This window comes from Nicotiana attenuata, chromosome 10 (assembly GCF_001879085.1).
Source record: "Nicotiana attenuata strain UT chromosome 10, NIATTr2, whole genome shotgun sequence".
Classification (NCBI taxonomy): Eukaryota; Viridiplantae; Streptophyta; class Magnoliopsida; order Solanales; family Solanaceae; genus Nicotiana; species Nicotiana attenuata.
The window spans coordinates 44,410,300-44,425,986 of record NC_031998.1 but is presented as its reverse complement, the minus strand read 5'-3'; the positions used below and the strand labels follow the sequence as shown (position 1 = coordinate 44,425,986).

Genomic DNA, 15,687 nt, shown 5'->3' with positions numbered 1-15,687 from the left:
GAGAGGGAGGGGGGGGGCAGGAGAAATGAATTTTCATGTTGTTTATTGTCTGGCTTGGAGGGCCATCAATATTAAGTGTTAGGTTGTTAATAATCTAAGGGGTCGTTTGGTTGGGGTTAATCAATATAATCTCCAAATAAAACTTAGCATTAATTTATAACATTTGATTGGTATTTGAGGAGAGTAATCTCCATACAAAATTCAACATGAATTAAGACATTGTTTAGTTGATACTTTTTATTTTTCTCATAAACAATACATGCATAAGTCAAACGTGAATATACGTATTTTTATACGGAATAAAATGTGAAATAAGATTACAGGTATTAGTAATAAATAGCTTAAAATCTTAAAATAGCAAAACTAACCATTATAATAGTAAGAAATATTTTAAAGTAGACATTATATACTAATATAATATGCAATATATCAAACTAAACATTCAACAAAAAATAAGTCTATGCATTAACAATTCATATATTATTAAATCCTTATTATTAATTTTTATATTATTAATCTCTATAATACTAGCCTTTGTATTATTAATTCTTGCATTACTAACCTCAGCAATACTAATCTTTGCATAACTTATATCCTATTTGGCCAAGCTTCTCCAAGGCCAAAACAACTTTTTTTTTCTTTCAAAAAAGGTATACTTTTTTTTCAAAGTTTAGTGTTTGCCAAACTTTTAGAAAAAAAAGTGCTTTGAGTAGAAGCAGAAGCAAGAAAAAATTAGCTTATCCCCAAAATTACTTTTCTAAAAAGCATTCTTAAAAAAAATTAATTAGCCAAACACAAACTGCTTCTCTACCCCCTCGGGGTAGGGGTAAGGTCTGCGTACACACTACCCTCCCTAGACCCCACTAGTGAGATTTCACTGGGTCGTTGTCGTCGTCGTTGTCGTCGTTGTTGTTGTTGTAAACTGCTTCTCACAAGAAAAGTAATTTTGAGAAACAACACATCTCAAAATAAGCATATTTTAGAAGCTGGACTAAAAATGCTATTAGGGGTCGTTTGGTTGAGAAATTAGTTATCCCATGATTAACTATCTCGGGATTAGTTATCCCACCCTCCCATAGGGATAAAAAAAATACTACAATTCCGAAAGAACTAATCCCGAGATTAGTTATACCACGATTTTATCCTAACCAAATATGAGATAAACTCATCTCAAATTTAATCCAGACATTAATTATCCCTTATCCTTCATCCCTCATACAGAACGAGCCCTTAATCTCTAAACCAAACGCCCCTAATGTATTGGTCAAAATCTGACCACTGTGGTCGACCCAATTGGGATCCCGCCTAAGTGGCGGGATAGTGAGAGACGTCACGACTTGCTCCAATCCAAGTGCCTACAGTGTATATTAAGTCAAAAAGCAATACTCAAGTAACGACGAAAACGGTCGTAGTATGGATGCACATCGACCAAAGAATATAGCAAGGACTCCATGACTATATATATGGGAGGAATCCTCCAAGTGAAGGGGGGCTTTTTCTCTCTTTCCTCTCTTCTGTAGCTTTCTTAGAAAAAAGGATGCAAATTGATCATCCTCACTATATCATGTAGATTGATCATCCTCACTGTATCATGAGAGAAGAAATGAAAAACATCAATAAGATTGATCGCCCTTATTTTATCTTATTCTTCACTTTCTGATTCATTTTTAGATCTGGAGTTTATTATGATTGAATAAGATTTACCTCTTCATCTTCATTAATTGATTTAATCAAAAAGGTTTCGACATCTTTTGGTCAAACAATTTGGCGCCGTCTGTGCGGATTTCTTAGTCAAAATTCCTAGTCTCCTTCAGATCGAAACCCGGAAACGTAATCATCCATCGAAGAGAGTGGTAAGTAAACCTCACGTGCTAATCCAAAGCATGATGCTGCATAGAAGCAGAAGTTACAACCAATGTCCATGCAAAGCTTGCAAGAGAAGACGACGCCAGTTGCACAAATCCCGCAAGAGAATGGGCACATCTTATGGAATGACCCATGCACCGGATGATCCACGAACGAGCTAAGGCAAGCCCAACCCACGCAAAGCTAGGGCATGTTTAGAAGAAAAAGAGGAAGAAAAAAAGGCCGAACGCGGCTGCCGAATCCACAAACCACCATTCCATTAACCACTTAAACGTCAGGCAGAGCGAACAACTACCCTCGTTCATCGATTCATCGGATTGAGGTAAGGAAAATCTCATCTTGGTTTACCTTCTGTTGTTCGCTTAAACAGGAACACAAGCGCTGCGTGGGCAAGTGAGCAGAGAAGCATCCCAACTAGAGAGTGGAAGAACTATTACAAAATAACTTGAATATCGCCCATCTCAGACATGTCAACCTCTGGAAAATGACGTCCCCTAAAGTCGTACTCCATCCCCTCGCCCTGATGTCCCGATTGGGTTCTCTCGGGGAGGTTTTGAACGAGGCAACGAGGGGGGCATCACCAAAGTTCAAAGGACAATCTATCGCCCCGCCCATCGGCGAGCTCTCCAGGCCAAACGACGAGGGTGTTAAACAGGGAGATTCCAATACACGCATAAAACAAACATTAGCATGATAGCAACGTTCAATACTCTCCGGCATCACACTCTCCAACACACACAAATTAAGCAAACTGGGACTCCCCTAGAGGACACCCAAAACTCTCCAAAAAATTGGGACTCACGACGGGTTAACATTTCGACGAAAGCTCGAAACAACACCCTTAAGGCCAAAAGGAAGAGTTCGACCTCGATCGAATAACGACGGGTTAACATTTCGACGAAAGCTCGAAATAACACCCTTAAGGCCAAGGGTCATCGCCAAAAAGAAGAGTCCGACTCAATCGAATAACGACAAGTTAACATTTCAACGAAAGCTCGAAATAACACCCTTAAGGCCAAGGGCCATCGCCAAAAGGAAGAGTTCGACCTCGATCGAATAACGACGGATTAACATTTCGACGAAAGCTCAAAATAACACCCTTAAGGCCAAGGGCCATCGCCAAAAAGAAGAGTCCGACCTCAATCGAATAACGACAGGTTAACATTTCGACGAAAGCTCGAATAACACCTTTAAGGCCAAGGGCCATCGCCAAAAAGAAGAGTTCGACCTCGATCGAATAACGACGGGTTAACATTTCGACGAGAGCTCGAAACGACACCCTTAAGGCCGAGGGCCATCGCCAAAGAAAAAGGCGAATTCACCCGAATCAGCAATAGTTTGGTTCCATCCAAACGACCCAAGTCAAGATTGGCTCCGTTCAAAGTAACGAAAACGTTATACATCCTCGTTTCAATTCAAGAATGAATCTACTTAGGGCAATAAGCCGTCAATCGACCTCATATCACTCTCCATCGTCCTTTCTCGAACTACGATGGTATAATACTTCAACATTAGCTCGGAAGTAACATCCCTACGGCTAAGGCCGTCGCCAAAGTCTTACTCGGTCCCATTTGAGAACAAATTCCCTGAGAATCAGGAATTCACCATACGGAAATCCGAAGTTTTGCGCCAAAGTTATGTAAAGAAAAGTAGGGAGAGAAGTACAGAAGGCATACAACAGTGAAAAATTCCTCTTTATTCAACGCAACTGCGCAAATAGTCGCAGATTACACACGGTTAAAACCGGGCAAGCCCAAAGGAAAATATAACAACAGAAAGGACAACGAATATAAAAAAAAGAGAACAACACAAACAAAGCTGAACAACTTTTTCACTCGGCGTCATCACCGCCACCTTTCTCATCACCATCTCCAGGAAGTCCCTCTTCAGCATCAACATCCTCGTCGGCCTCCGGCGTCGCAGGATCATATCCATAATTAACGCGAGCCTCTCACGCCTTCGCCCGCGCTCCTTCATACACGGCCTCAGAAACATTGCCCGCTTCCCACAAACTCTTATATATGTCCCGCTGGGCTTCAGCATGTACCCAAAGCTCGTGCAGGTGACGGGGAACAACGACAGAGGCAGATTCGATTTGGGCCAACAATTGTGCCTTCTCGACCTCAAGAGCAGCGACCCGGTCCCCCAAAGTCGAAGCTTCCCGGTCAATTTCACCAATACACTCTTCGAGCCTTGCCTCCGTAAGCGTCGCCGTCGCCCTCTTAGATTCCTGCTCGGATTGAAGGACGCAGATAGTGTCCTCTAAAGCCGCCATCCTCGCTAAAGCCGACGCCCAAGCACTCTCGATATTCTCCAACCTGGAAACCTTTCTCTCCAGCTCAGTTAACTTTCCCATCCATTCCGCATTCATCGCCTCGACCCTGATGGCGTTCTGATCCAACTCAGCTTGCATCGACCGCACCTTCGCCTGAAGATGCTCACACTCTGCGGCAGCCCCAATGCCCACTTCAGGTTCTTCGTCCTTTACACGAAGTTGCTCCTCGAGCTCGTTGCTCCTACGAATTGCCTGCACTAGCTCCCGATCCCGCTTCTCCAGCTCCTCGCCGAGGGATTGGTTATCGACGTTCGTCCTTAGCTGCTCGTGCAACTCACGACACTTATTGCGGTAATGCCGATACTTCTCCAACATTTCACAAAAATTTTCGCCTGAGTGTCGGCCCTACGAGCGCTTTCAATATCCACCATGTACGTTTGAAAAATGAAAAAATTGATTAAGTCCAAGGTCGACAAGAATGAAAAGAACATAAAAGGAAAGAGAAACTTACGCTCAGGCCCATAGCGTCCACCTCATGCATCAAATCGATGTCACGGACGTCCCGGAGAGCCTCACTCTCGGCGGAAGAGCACAAAAGGTCAAAATGCGAAACCAAGTCTTCCGTATCCCCTAGGAGGTTAATATCCGACGGAATTTCAAGTATACGGGACGGGCCTCCCGCATGCACCACCGTACAGGTAAGGGCCTCTTCAAACATCCCGACGTCATCAGGATCAAGATCAGACTCAGATTCGTAGTCATAGACCACGACGTTTTTTCCCCTCTCTGCAGCCGAAGAAGAAGCACGACCTGGTTCAGATGATGAAGGCCCGCCCGAAGTAACGATAGTAGCCTTGGGACTCCGACTCCCTATCGCAGTAGTCTAATTGTCACTTATAATGGTCGGAGTCTCTGTCAACGGGTTGGTCACTGTGACAGGATCTACCTCTGCAGACAAGTTAGCATCGTTCCCCGTCTCAGACTCCATCAAGGGAAGACCACCTTCTGAACAAACCACTGCTAAAGGAGGCATTTCAGACTCCACTCGCCGCCTCTTTGATGGCCCCTCCCCGTCCTCAGCACGGGAAGATTCCCCTGACGGGTAGGTAGCAAGGGTCGGAGTCCCAGATCGAGGAGCAGCCTCCGTGCGCATGGATACGGCCGTAGACTCGACTTGAGCAACCCTCGCCGAAGGTCGGGTAGTAGACCCTGAGACGGGGCGAGCGGACGTTGTCGACTGACGAAATGCAAGTGGAGGAGCCCTCGTCCTTCGCGCTCTCCCTGACATCGACGAACGTCGTATGAGCAAAAAAGCTAAATAGTAAAGTGGAAAACAATATTGACATTACTTACCGGTAAGGGCTTGCGTCCATATTTCTCATAGAAGGACGACCATGCGCGAACCCCCGCCGTATGAGGAAGGATAACGTTCACCCACTCGCGGATATCGTCAACAGGCACGGGGGGTAGTCTCGCGGCTGCAAAAACAAAAACAGCTTAGATACTGCCCAAAGAAAAGCAGTCGACCATCATTCCAACCAAAGATATAGAAACTTACGTGCGAAGTTCCATCTGTCGGGGAACCCTGCAGGATCCGCCACAAGGTGCTCGATCCGCACATAAAAATAGTTCTCATGGAAACGACGGTTGGCTCTGTCGTCCATCTTCACCACCAGACTCTTCGTCCCTCGGTGGCGCATATGAATCATCGTGCCACGAATGAGTTGAGGAGCAAAGATATTGAGCATGTGTCTCAAAGTGATCTCCCGACCGGCAAGCTCCACGAACTTGAGCAACATAAGGAACAATTTATACAAGTACGACGAAAGTTGAGCCGTGCACACCTCGTAGAAGCGGCAAAAATCTACCACCAAGAGAGGGAGAGGAAGCATATACCCGACAATAAAGGGATAAACGTAGAACGCACAATATCCTGGGCGATCGAAATTATAATGTCATCTCCCACTGCCGGCAGCATTTCGACGTGATGAGGGATCCCCCATCTGGCCTTCAGCTCCGCAATCCCCGCCTCAGTCATAACTGAAGAAGCAGGTTCTGGCTCTTCTCCGGCAGGACTGTGGAAATCGTTCCACGGCTTTCCAGGACGAGGCAATATTTCGGCCTCCGTATGAACCCCCTCATCCTCTATCGCTTCTACTCCTCCGGGAGCAAGAACATCATTTTCCGGCGCCGGAGTTGCGGCAGGATTGCCAGCACGGGAAGAACTACCAGCCATTTATCTCGACTTAAAAGAACGAAGGAACTAAGAAGAAAAAAAGAGACTGAGATATCAATTTCTGGCCAACAGGAGAGAACCAAAAATCTGGAGTATCGGAGAAGAGGTAGATCCACAAAATTCTTTTAACAAAGGCAAAAAGTGTGCCAATCGAATGGTGTTTTTTCTCCTATTTATAGGGACATAAATGCCCCAAGCGGGAAACCCAAGAGTCGCCAATCAAAGCTGATAGGGCATGAAACGGTTCAATCCCCAGGAAACGTGTGTCATAATGACAGCAGCCACGAACGACGTTTCGAATTAAACAATGCTTCGATTCCGAAACGGTCACGACGGTCCAAAGGTATCGTTGCAGCGCCGCGCTATTATCTCGATCTAAAATCTACGCCCAGGGCACGAACATTCAGATTTCTCCTAATTGTTTTAAATTGTAATCCGCCCGCCGGGCCCGACAAGAGACGACCCCGACGGACGGAGGGACTAACTGTATTGGTCAAAATCTGACCATTGTGGTCGACCCAACTGGGATCCCGCCTAAGTGGCGGGATAGTGAGAGACGTCACGACTTGCTCCAATCCAAGTGCCTACAATGTATATTAAGTCAAAAAGCAATACTCAAGTAACGACGAAAACGGTCGTAGTATGGAGGCACATCGACCAAAAAATATAGCAAGGACTCCAGGACTATATATATGGGAGGAATCCTCCAAGTGAAGGGTTTTTTTTCTCTCTTTCCTCTCTTCTGTAGCTTTCTTAGAAAAAAGGATGCAAATTGATCATCCTCACTATATCATGTAAATTGATCATCCTCACTGTATCATGAGAGAAGAAATGAAAAACATCAATAAGATTGATCGCCCTTATTTTATCTTATTCATCACTTTCTGATTCATTTTTAGACCAGGAGTTTATTATGTTTGACTAAGATTTACCTCTTCATCTTCATTAATTGATTTAATCAAAAAGGTTTCGCATCTTTTGGTCAAACACCTAATAGCCCGTTTGACCAAGCTACAAAAATCAGCTTATTTTGAGAAGTATTTTTTTCCTCAAAAGTACTTTTGGTGAGAAGCAGTTTTGTGTTTGACTACTTAATTTGAAAAGCACTTATGAGCAACAATTAGTGTTTGGCCAAGTTTTTTCTTTTATTTGGCCAAACTTTTTCTAAGTGTAATATTCTCAAAAGTATTTTTAAAAAAAATGCTTTTGGAGAGAAACTACTTTTTTCTGCTTCTTTAGAACTGCTTATGCTTATGGTCAAAAATATTTTTTTCCTTTCAAAAGCTTGACCAAATACTTTAGTTTTAGGAAAAAAGTACTTTTGATAATAAAAAAAGAAAGAAAGCTTCCAAACAGGCTATAAGCAACAGGAATGATGCCCAAAGTCGAAAGTATTAAGGCATACGGTGGGATACGTGAAGCACGCGTATTCAGCTTTATTTAATTTAAAGGATTTTAATAGTATGGGGGAAACTGGCACTGGCCCCGACTTCCGTGTATGTGTAGCACAATGCACCACTGTTTTATTTTGGCCCCTTTATCTCTTTTATTTCTTTTTTTACAGCACAAATACCATTAAAGTTGATATCATCACACTTATTTCTGCTTCATCTACTACTATACTACTACAACTACTGCTAATTGGAACAGAAACTGGGCAACAACGTGCCTTGTCAGTTTGTTATAAAAGTTTTTAGTTTTTAGTGGCTTCTTTTTACACAGAAAGAAAGAGGAAAGTGAAGTGAAGAGTTAGTTAAAGGCAAAGAATGAGACGAGACCCGAAATTAACAGAGTAGCAGATGGGCAATTGTGGTACTAGAGAAGAATCTGCTGTTATATCCAATGCTCATCATCAAGGTCAACATTTTCTCTTTGTTTTTCCAGATCTATGATTTAGTTGTTCAATTTCACTATTAATTTGACTTAAATTCCCCATTGTTTTGACTTTGCTGCTAAAAAACCTAAATGTTAATTTTTTTTGGGCATAATAATGATCCCAAGGCACAACCACTGCTTGTAGCTAGCTGCACTTGATTCTTTTATGTATGCTTCATAGCAGAAGCGGATCCAGTATTTAAGCTCGGTTTCAACCTTTAAATTTCTTAGCATTGAACTCATTCTAATTTTTAAAAAAAATTATGAGTTCGTATCTACTATTTGTTGCAATTTAAGGGAATTTTGCTCATAAATATATGCTCAGCGTCGAAAATACTGGGTTCAGATGAACCGGTGCCGCAACATTGCATCCACCTTTGTTTTGTAGCAATTTTGTACTCAAATTGGAATGACAACTTTTCAGCTCATTTTTTAGTTTTTTTTTTCCTTCTCAAAGTTGCTTTTATTCACCTCTTTAAATTTTAGGATTTTTTTTCTCATTGATGGGCAGTCCAGCAGCAGGGGATATCGTTGCCAAACAGGAATTTAGGTGGTGACGCCAAGAGACAACACAGTCATAGCCGGTCTACATCAGATCTGAGTGAACCTTCGACCCCGAGGAACTTAGAGGACTTTAGGAAGAATGCGGTACTCTACACACACATAATAGCTTTCACGCTTTTTGAGCTGGAAACGATAACTAAAAGCTTCCGATCTGACTATATTCTTGGTGAGGGTGGTTTTGGAACTGTTTACAAGGGCTACATTGATGAGAATGTTCGAGTTGGACTCAAGTCGCTACCCGTTGCTGTTAAAGTCCTTAACAAAGAGGGACTTCAAGGCCACCGCGAATGGCTTACTGAGGTCAACTTTCTTGGACAGCTTAGGCATCCTAATCTTGTTAAGTTGATTGGCTATTGCTGTGAGGATGACCATCGTTTGCTCGTGTATGAGTTTATGTTCAGAGGAAGCTTAGAGAATCATCTCTTCCGAAGTATGTGTCTGTCCTCTTGTTGTCACGACTAACTTGATGATGGTTCTTTTGATTTACTGGTTGCTATCTGCTATGCTTATCCAATAATAAGATGCCACATTACTTAAACATTGCTACGGATTTTTTTGGCTGGGTTAGTGATAATTTTAATACATGTTATATTTGGCTTGCCTGCTGCAAATTGGCTTCTGCTTTTTAACTGCAATATCACATTGTTGTTATCCCGTGTTTAACTTAGCCTTTAAGGGCATTGCTTTTATCACCTTAGAATAAATTGCTTATACATGGCAATCTCGAGTCATAAGCAACTAAATAGATTATCAGATTAAAATGGATGGAATTTTCAACTGAATGAACCCTTGTTAGCGACATTACCACCCCAAAAAAGGTATGCTCATCTTCATTAGTCCTTGTAGAGGTAGATTTGAGTCACCAATCACCTTTTGACATTTGATTATGGATGTGTTAAATGATGAGAATTGGAACTTCTTTAGCTCATGGTTCAAGTAAGTACCTTGAGGGATGGAGGTTCAGCCACTGCATGATGCTACATTGATGGCGAGATCTGTTTGCTTCAGCCTGATCTTTTGGAGTTGTACCAACAGTTTCTCTTTGTGCTCTTCCCTTCAGTACTAATTACTTTTGCTGTCTAAAGAAAAAGTAAGCGGGACTGTTCTCCTTCTGTAATAAACAATAAGTTTGTGGATAAGGTACTAGATACTGTTAATTCGTTATCTGTTATTTAATATACTACGCATAAGAAATATTTCAGCCTCAGCTAGATTTGCAGCTAATATTGATAGCTTAAGGATTAAGCATTCTGTAGCTTATTTTAACTCGGTAACTTAAACCAGGCTTAATTGTATTAGTTGGAACCATACTACTAGGTCTAGTAATCTTCTGTGCAATGTTTAAAATGCTAAAATACTGTTATTGTTATAGTTAACCTCTGGAATATTATAGACCTGGAGAAACCATCAGCCCTGCACCTAATACAAAAACCTTGTGTTGCTGCAAAGAGAACTACATTTAGCTCTATGACTAATACAGTTCCAGAAAAGAGTATTCGTGGTGTTAATGATTGTCTATGCTCCAATTGTTTGGAAAACGTGCTTGTCTTTTGTAATTGGTGCTTGAATCACTGATACTTCAACTGAAATTAACTAATGTTCTTGGCTTCAAGCTGTTGAATCATGATATTACGTTCTTATTGCTTCAAAAGCAATAAATGTTGGCTTACTAAGTTGTGGTATTTCTTGAGGCTTTCAGAGGCTACTATTCCATTATCTTGGGCCACAAGAATGATGATTGCTCTCGGAGCAGCTAAAGGGCTTGCATTCCTTCACAATGCAGAAAGACCTGTTATCTATCGTGATTTCAAGACCTCAAATATATTATTGGATTCTGTAAGTCATGTTTCCGGGACTCCAACTATTTAACTCACTTGATTTTCTCTGGCTTTACCTTTCTTGATTCCCTCTATTTTTGTGTTTATTGGAATAACATGAGATTGGTGGAAATTGCAGGATTATACGGCCAAATTATCTGATTTTGGGCTTGCAAAAGCGGGGCCACAAGGTGATGAGACCCACGTATCAACTCGGGTGATGGGTACCTATGGTTATGCAGCTCCAGAATATGTTATGACTGGTATGCACTAATGTTTTGTGGCTGCTATGATACGATCAGATGTAGAACCATCTTTGTAGGTTCAATTAAAAACATTTGCTGAGAAAGGTGATTTCTAGAAACTGGTAAACCTGTCAGACATCAGACTTGTTATGATATCTGCAGGACCTTCTATTCTACTGGAACCGCTGTGGCACTTCAGTAGTTGTTTAAAACCAAACTAGATCACAGTCTGGAGTTAAGTCAGTGCTCTATATGCATGTTGTAATTGTATTGGTGTCAGTCCTTGACGAAGATTCCATATGACTAACACATCATAGGTTCCATTTGGAGAACTAGGGAAAAGACAAGTGTTGTTTAGTTGTCAAAGCCATTCTGACTCTTATCTTAGATCCTAAAGTTCAACTTTATTGACATGTAAGTACGAATTTCAGTATTCTACCAATACCTAATTTGTCTGATGTATATTTTTAATCCAAATTTTGGTGGCAAGATTGAGGATTGTTGTAGACATATCTATTTGATATTGGCGTACCTGATACAAGTATTAACATTTTGTGGACGCAGGACACCTTACTGCAAGAAGCGACGTGTACAGTTTTGGTGTAGTACTCCTAGAACTATTGACTGGAAGGAAGTCTGTTGACAAAACCAGACCAAGCAAGGAACAGAATCTAGTCGATTGGGCTCGGCCAAAGCTTAACGATAAAAGAAAAATGCTGCAGATCATAGACCCTAGATTAGATAATCAATACTCGGTGAGGGCAGCACAAAAGGCTTGCAGTTTGGCATACTATTGCCTTAGCCAAAACCCCAAAGCAAGACCCTTGATGAGTGACGTGGTTGAGACTTTAGAGCCACTGCAGTCCAGTGGTGGCAGTGCAAATGAAACCTCATCAACCGGAAGCGGTGTTCGATTTGCCATGGGCAGAGTCCCAGATTACAGAACACATCACCGTTATGCTGGCTCTCTTGGTGCTGCAGCTGGTTGTCGGTCTCCCAACCCAAATTGTTCCCCAGGTGCCCCTGCAGCATGCCGTGTTAGATAATGAGTGTGCCATTATTGAATATTCCAATGCTGCAAAGCTCGGGTTTACTGCTGTTCTGTACTTGATGTAAATTGCAGGAGAAAGTATAGTCTTTTTAAGTTTGTTGTGGTTCTTTAATGGGCAAATCTGTATGAGGTGAAGAGCAATTTGCTGACACAGTTTTAGCTTCTTCCTTCTTTTTTCCCCCTTGTTTGCCTTATGGAAGAATTGAATGTGTGTTTTGGGTAAGTTCTACTAGTTTGATTTATACTTTTATCTATACATATAATATATATTATTCTAAGATGGAAGTAGAGGTGGAAGTGCTGGTGTGAAACCACATTTGGAATTAATTTCCCAGTTCCAAGTTTTGGTTTGATCATACGTGTGTTGAAGATGATTAATACCGTAGAATTCTCTTGTTTATTGAGTAAAACGACTAGAAATCCCCGTTATTAAAATTTAAAAGCAACGCAGAGATTTGATTTGCGATTTGTTACAAATATTATTTTAGTTATATGACGTTTTCCAAGAGAGAGAACTAAAAAATAACACATAAAAGTTTTATCTTTGTAGTGTCATTTTCTTTCATACAAATCGTAAAAGGGCATAAGATCAAACGTCTAACAACTTGTTTGAAGTTGTTATATATTGTTTCATAATGTATTATATTGAATTGCACTGATGAATATAATATTTGGATAGATTGTCCATTTGCCGTCGTTTCTTGATATCTTACACCATCAATATGAATAATAAACTTGCAATATTATAAAGAAAAATTATGATACGAGCTAGAATTATTATATAAAAAAAGGTAGGGTAAAAGGATAAAATAAAATTATCTAATAATAATGAAGGGCGAGATGAGAGAAAAAGACAAGGTAACGATGCGACCGCACCAAATCGGCCGTTACATAAAGTGTCACATTTTGTCTTTATGTAACAACGAGTTTAACGATACGATACAGTAAAATTAAAGTAACAATCAAAACAAACATCTTATTTAAAATAATAATACGATATAATACAATAGATAACAACCATCCAAACAAGCTGTAAAAAATAACATATGAAATCAATATCTTTCTAGTGTTATTTTCTTCCATTCAAATTGTAAACGGGCGTAAGAGATCATCTCCTCCGACTTTGGTAATAAAATGATTGACATTCCTCAAAAAATAAATTAAAAATTGTTTAAACGTCTTAATTTCAGTACAAAGTTAAGTCTTTACCTTTGGTTAAGAAAAGTTCAGGATTCTCGTAAAATAAATTATAATCTTGTTTGAAGTCCTGAATTTCAATAATAATTCAAGTCAATCATACAGGATTTAATTTAATTATGTTAAAACTATTTAAGTTGTTAATAAACAACGAAAGGACAGTACCATAGATCGCTCTAACTGTTTACACAAGTACATACAACATTCTGATTAAACCAATCTCTATGTAGAAAATGACGTGGATAAAGTTATTTACTAAAAAAAATTGCCAGAATCATTTCCTTATATTATCAAATGCATTTAGTAACGAAATTTTGTGTTTTCAGTTTATTCTTTACATGCATTCAAATATTACTGTATTTGTTACTTTATTCAAGTACAACATTGCAAATATACAAAGTACTAATTTATTTCTCAAGTTGAAGTTATTAGTGGCAAAATATTCAATTTAGAGCGAATGTAATAAGCTCCTAATAAAGACACTCTTAATAAAGTGTCCGATTCTGGAATAAGTAAAAGATGGTCTTTTTCTTACCAAAGTACGACTTGCTTTTTCAAAAAATATTTGATTTAACTATAGTTGGATACTTATTAAATGAATTAGATGTAAACATTTTTGTGTGTGATGACAATGGTGTTCTGACCATTTTATACGTATCTCGACTAATTCTAGAAGGTACATGCTATCTTTCACCATATATAACTGGTAGCTTAGATTTGAATTGAAAATCTCATAATTTTCTCACTTTATTGACCACTGAGACAAAAAGAAACGCATTTGCATAAATTTTCGAGTCCATTACTCAAATGGTCACTCAACTATCCCAAATTATCTCCTAAAGTCACATTTCTTTCGTTTGTAACAACAAAGTCACTGAACTATGCCTATTGCACTCAAAAGGTCACTCAACTAGATTTTTCAAATTTTGAATTGCCAAATACCTATTTTACCCTCTATATTATAAACATTTATCTTCTTTTTATTTTTTTTAAACTTTTTAATATTATAATTTTTTTCTTCTTAATTTATATTATGAAGTTACCTATAGAAAAAAATAAATATTATTTATAAATTAAAAAATAAAAAGTATTTAATCATATATAATGCTGGAATAACAAAATACTGAGCATAGTTAAAAAAATTAATTAGAATAATTTGTTATAATAATAATTTTAGTATTAACAACAAAAATTCAAAAATTTATTTACACAATTCAGAATGAATGAAAATAAATGTTGTAAAATATATATTCCATGCACGTAATATAAAAATAATTATTTAGATAAAGGGATTTTTATAATATACATTATATATTCTTGAAAATTATGCTCAATTATATTATTATGTTTCTCCGACGACACAAAGTTATGTCACCGCAAAGTATGGGGGCTATTTGTATAGGGTAAAATATGCTATGTTAAGTCGTGCATGGAATATATATAATATCATTGAGCATAATTTTCAAGAATATATAATGTATATTATAAAAATACCTTTATTTAAATAATTATTTTTATATTACATGCATGGAATATATATTTAAAACCTTTATTTTCTTTCATTCTGAATGTTTGAATTATGTGGAAATAAATTTTTGAATTTTTGTTGTTAATACTTAAATTATTATTACGAACAAAATTATTCTAATTAATTTTTTTACTATGCTCATTATTTTGTTATTCCAGCATTATAGATGCTTAAATACTTTTATTTTTTTAATTTATGAATAATATTTATTTATTTTATAGGTAAGTTCATAATATAAATTAAAAAGAAAAAAAAATAATATTAAAAAGTTTAAAGAACATAAAAGAAGATAAATATTTATAATTTAGAGGGTAAAATAGGTATTTGGCAATCCAAAATTTGAAAAATCTAGTTGAGTGACCTTCTGAGCGCAATAACCATAATTCAGTGACTTTGTTGTTACAAACGAAAGAAAAGTGGCTTTAAGAGATAATTTGAGATAGTTGAGTGACCGTTTGAGTAATTGCCTCTAAATTGCCTTTTCTAAACTTATTATTTAATTCCCCCTATTAATCCAACAACAACAATAACGAACCCAGTGTAATCCCACAAGTAGGGTCTGGAGAGGGTATTATGTACGCATACCTTACCCCCACCTTCAAGAAGGTAGAGAGGCTGTTTCCGAAAGACCCTCGGCTTAGAAAAGATAAAAGGAAGGGCAGGAGGAAGCACACCAATTAGAAAACCAAAGCAAAAATACAAAGATACAAAACTAAAACTGAATATTGTCGAAAAGAATTTTTATCCAAAATTAACTAGGGATTATATAAATAGCCGACCAGATTTACTTTTTATCTTTCTATCCAGAATACGTGAATTATACACTGATTATGCAAAACTATACACATATTGTATATGGGCTATACATTATATTATATATTCGTTAGCTATTTTTAGTTTAAACGATTAGGTGATGGTCAATTTAGGTAAATGTTTCAATTAGCTAGTGGCACCAGAATAGGTGATATACGATGCAAGTAATACTAATAAACAAATAAATAGTCAAACAAATAGGAGGGCGGTAGCATGTGTA

At 38.6% G+C, this 15,687-nt stretch overlaps 1 protein-coding gene across 1 annotated transcript; it reads left to right on the top strand.

Moving 5' to 3' along the window:
- Nucleotides 7,852–12,185, top strand: LOC109233428 (serine/threonine-protein kinase At5g01020). Its single transcript, XM_019399301.1, has 5 exons — nucleotides 7,852–8,234; nucleotides 8,764–9,246; nucleotides 10,516–10,652; nucleotides 10,773–10,896; nucleotides 11,443–12,185. Exons 1-5 carry the CDS (start codon nucleotides 8,177–8,179, stop codon nucleotides 11,922–11,924), a joined length of 1,284 nt encoding a protein of 427 aa, XP_019254846.1. The 5' UTR covers nucleotides 7,852–8,176; the 3' UTR covers nucleotides 11,925–12,185.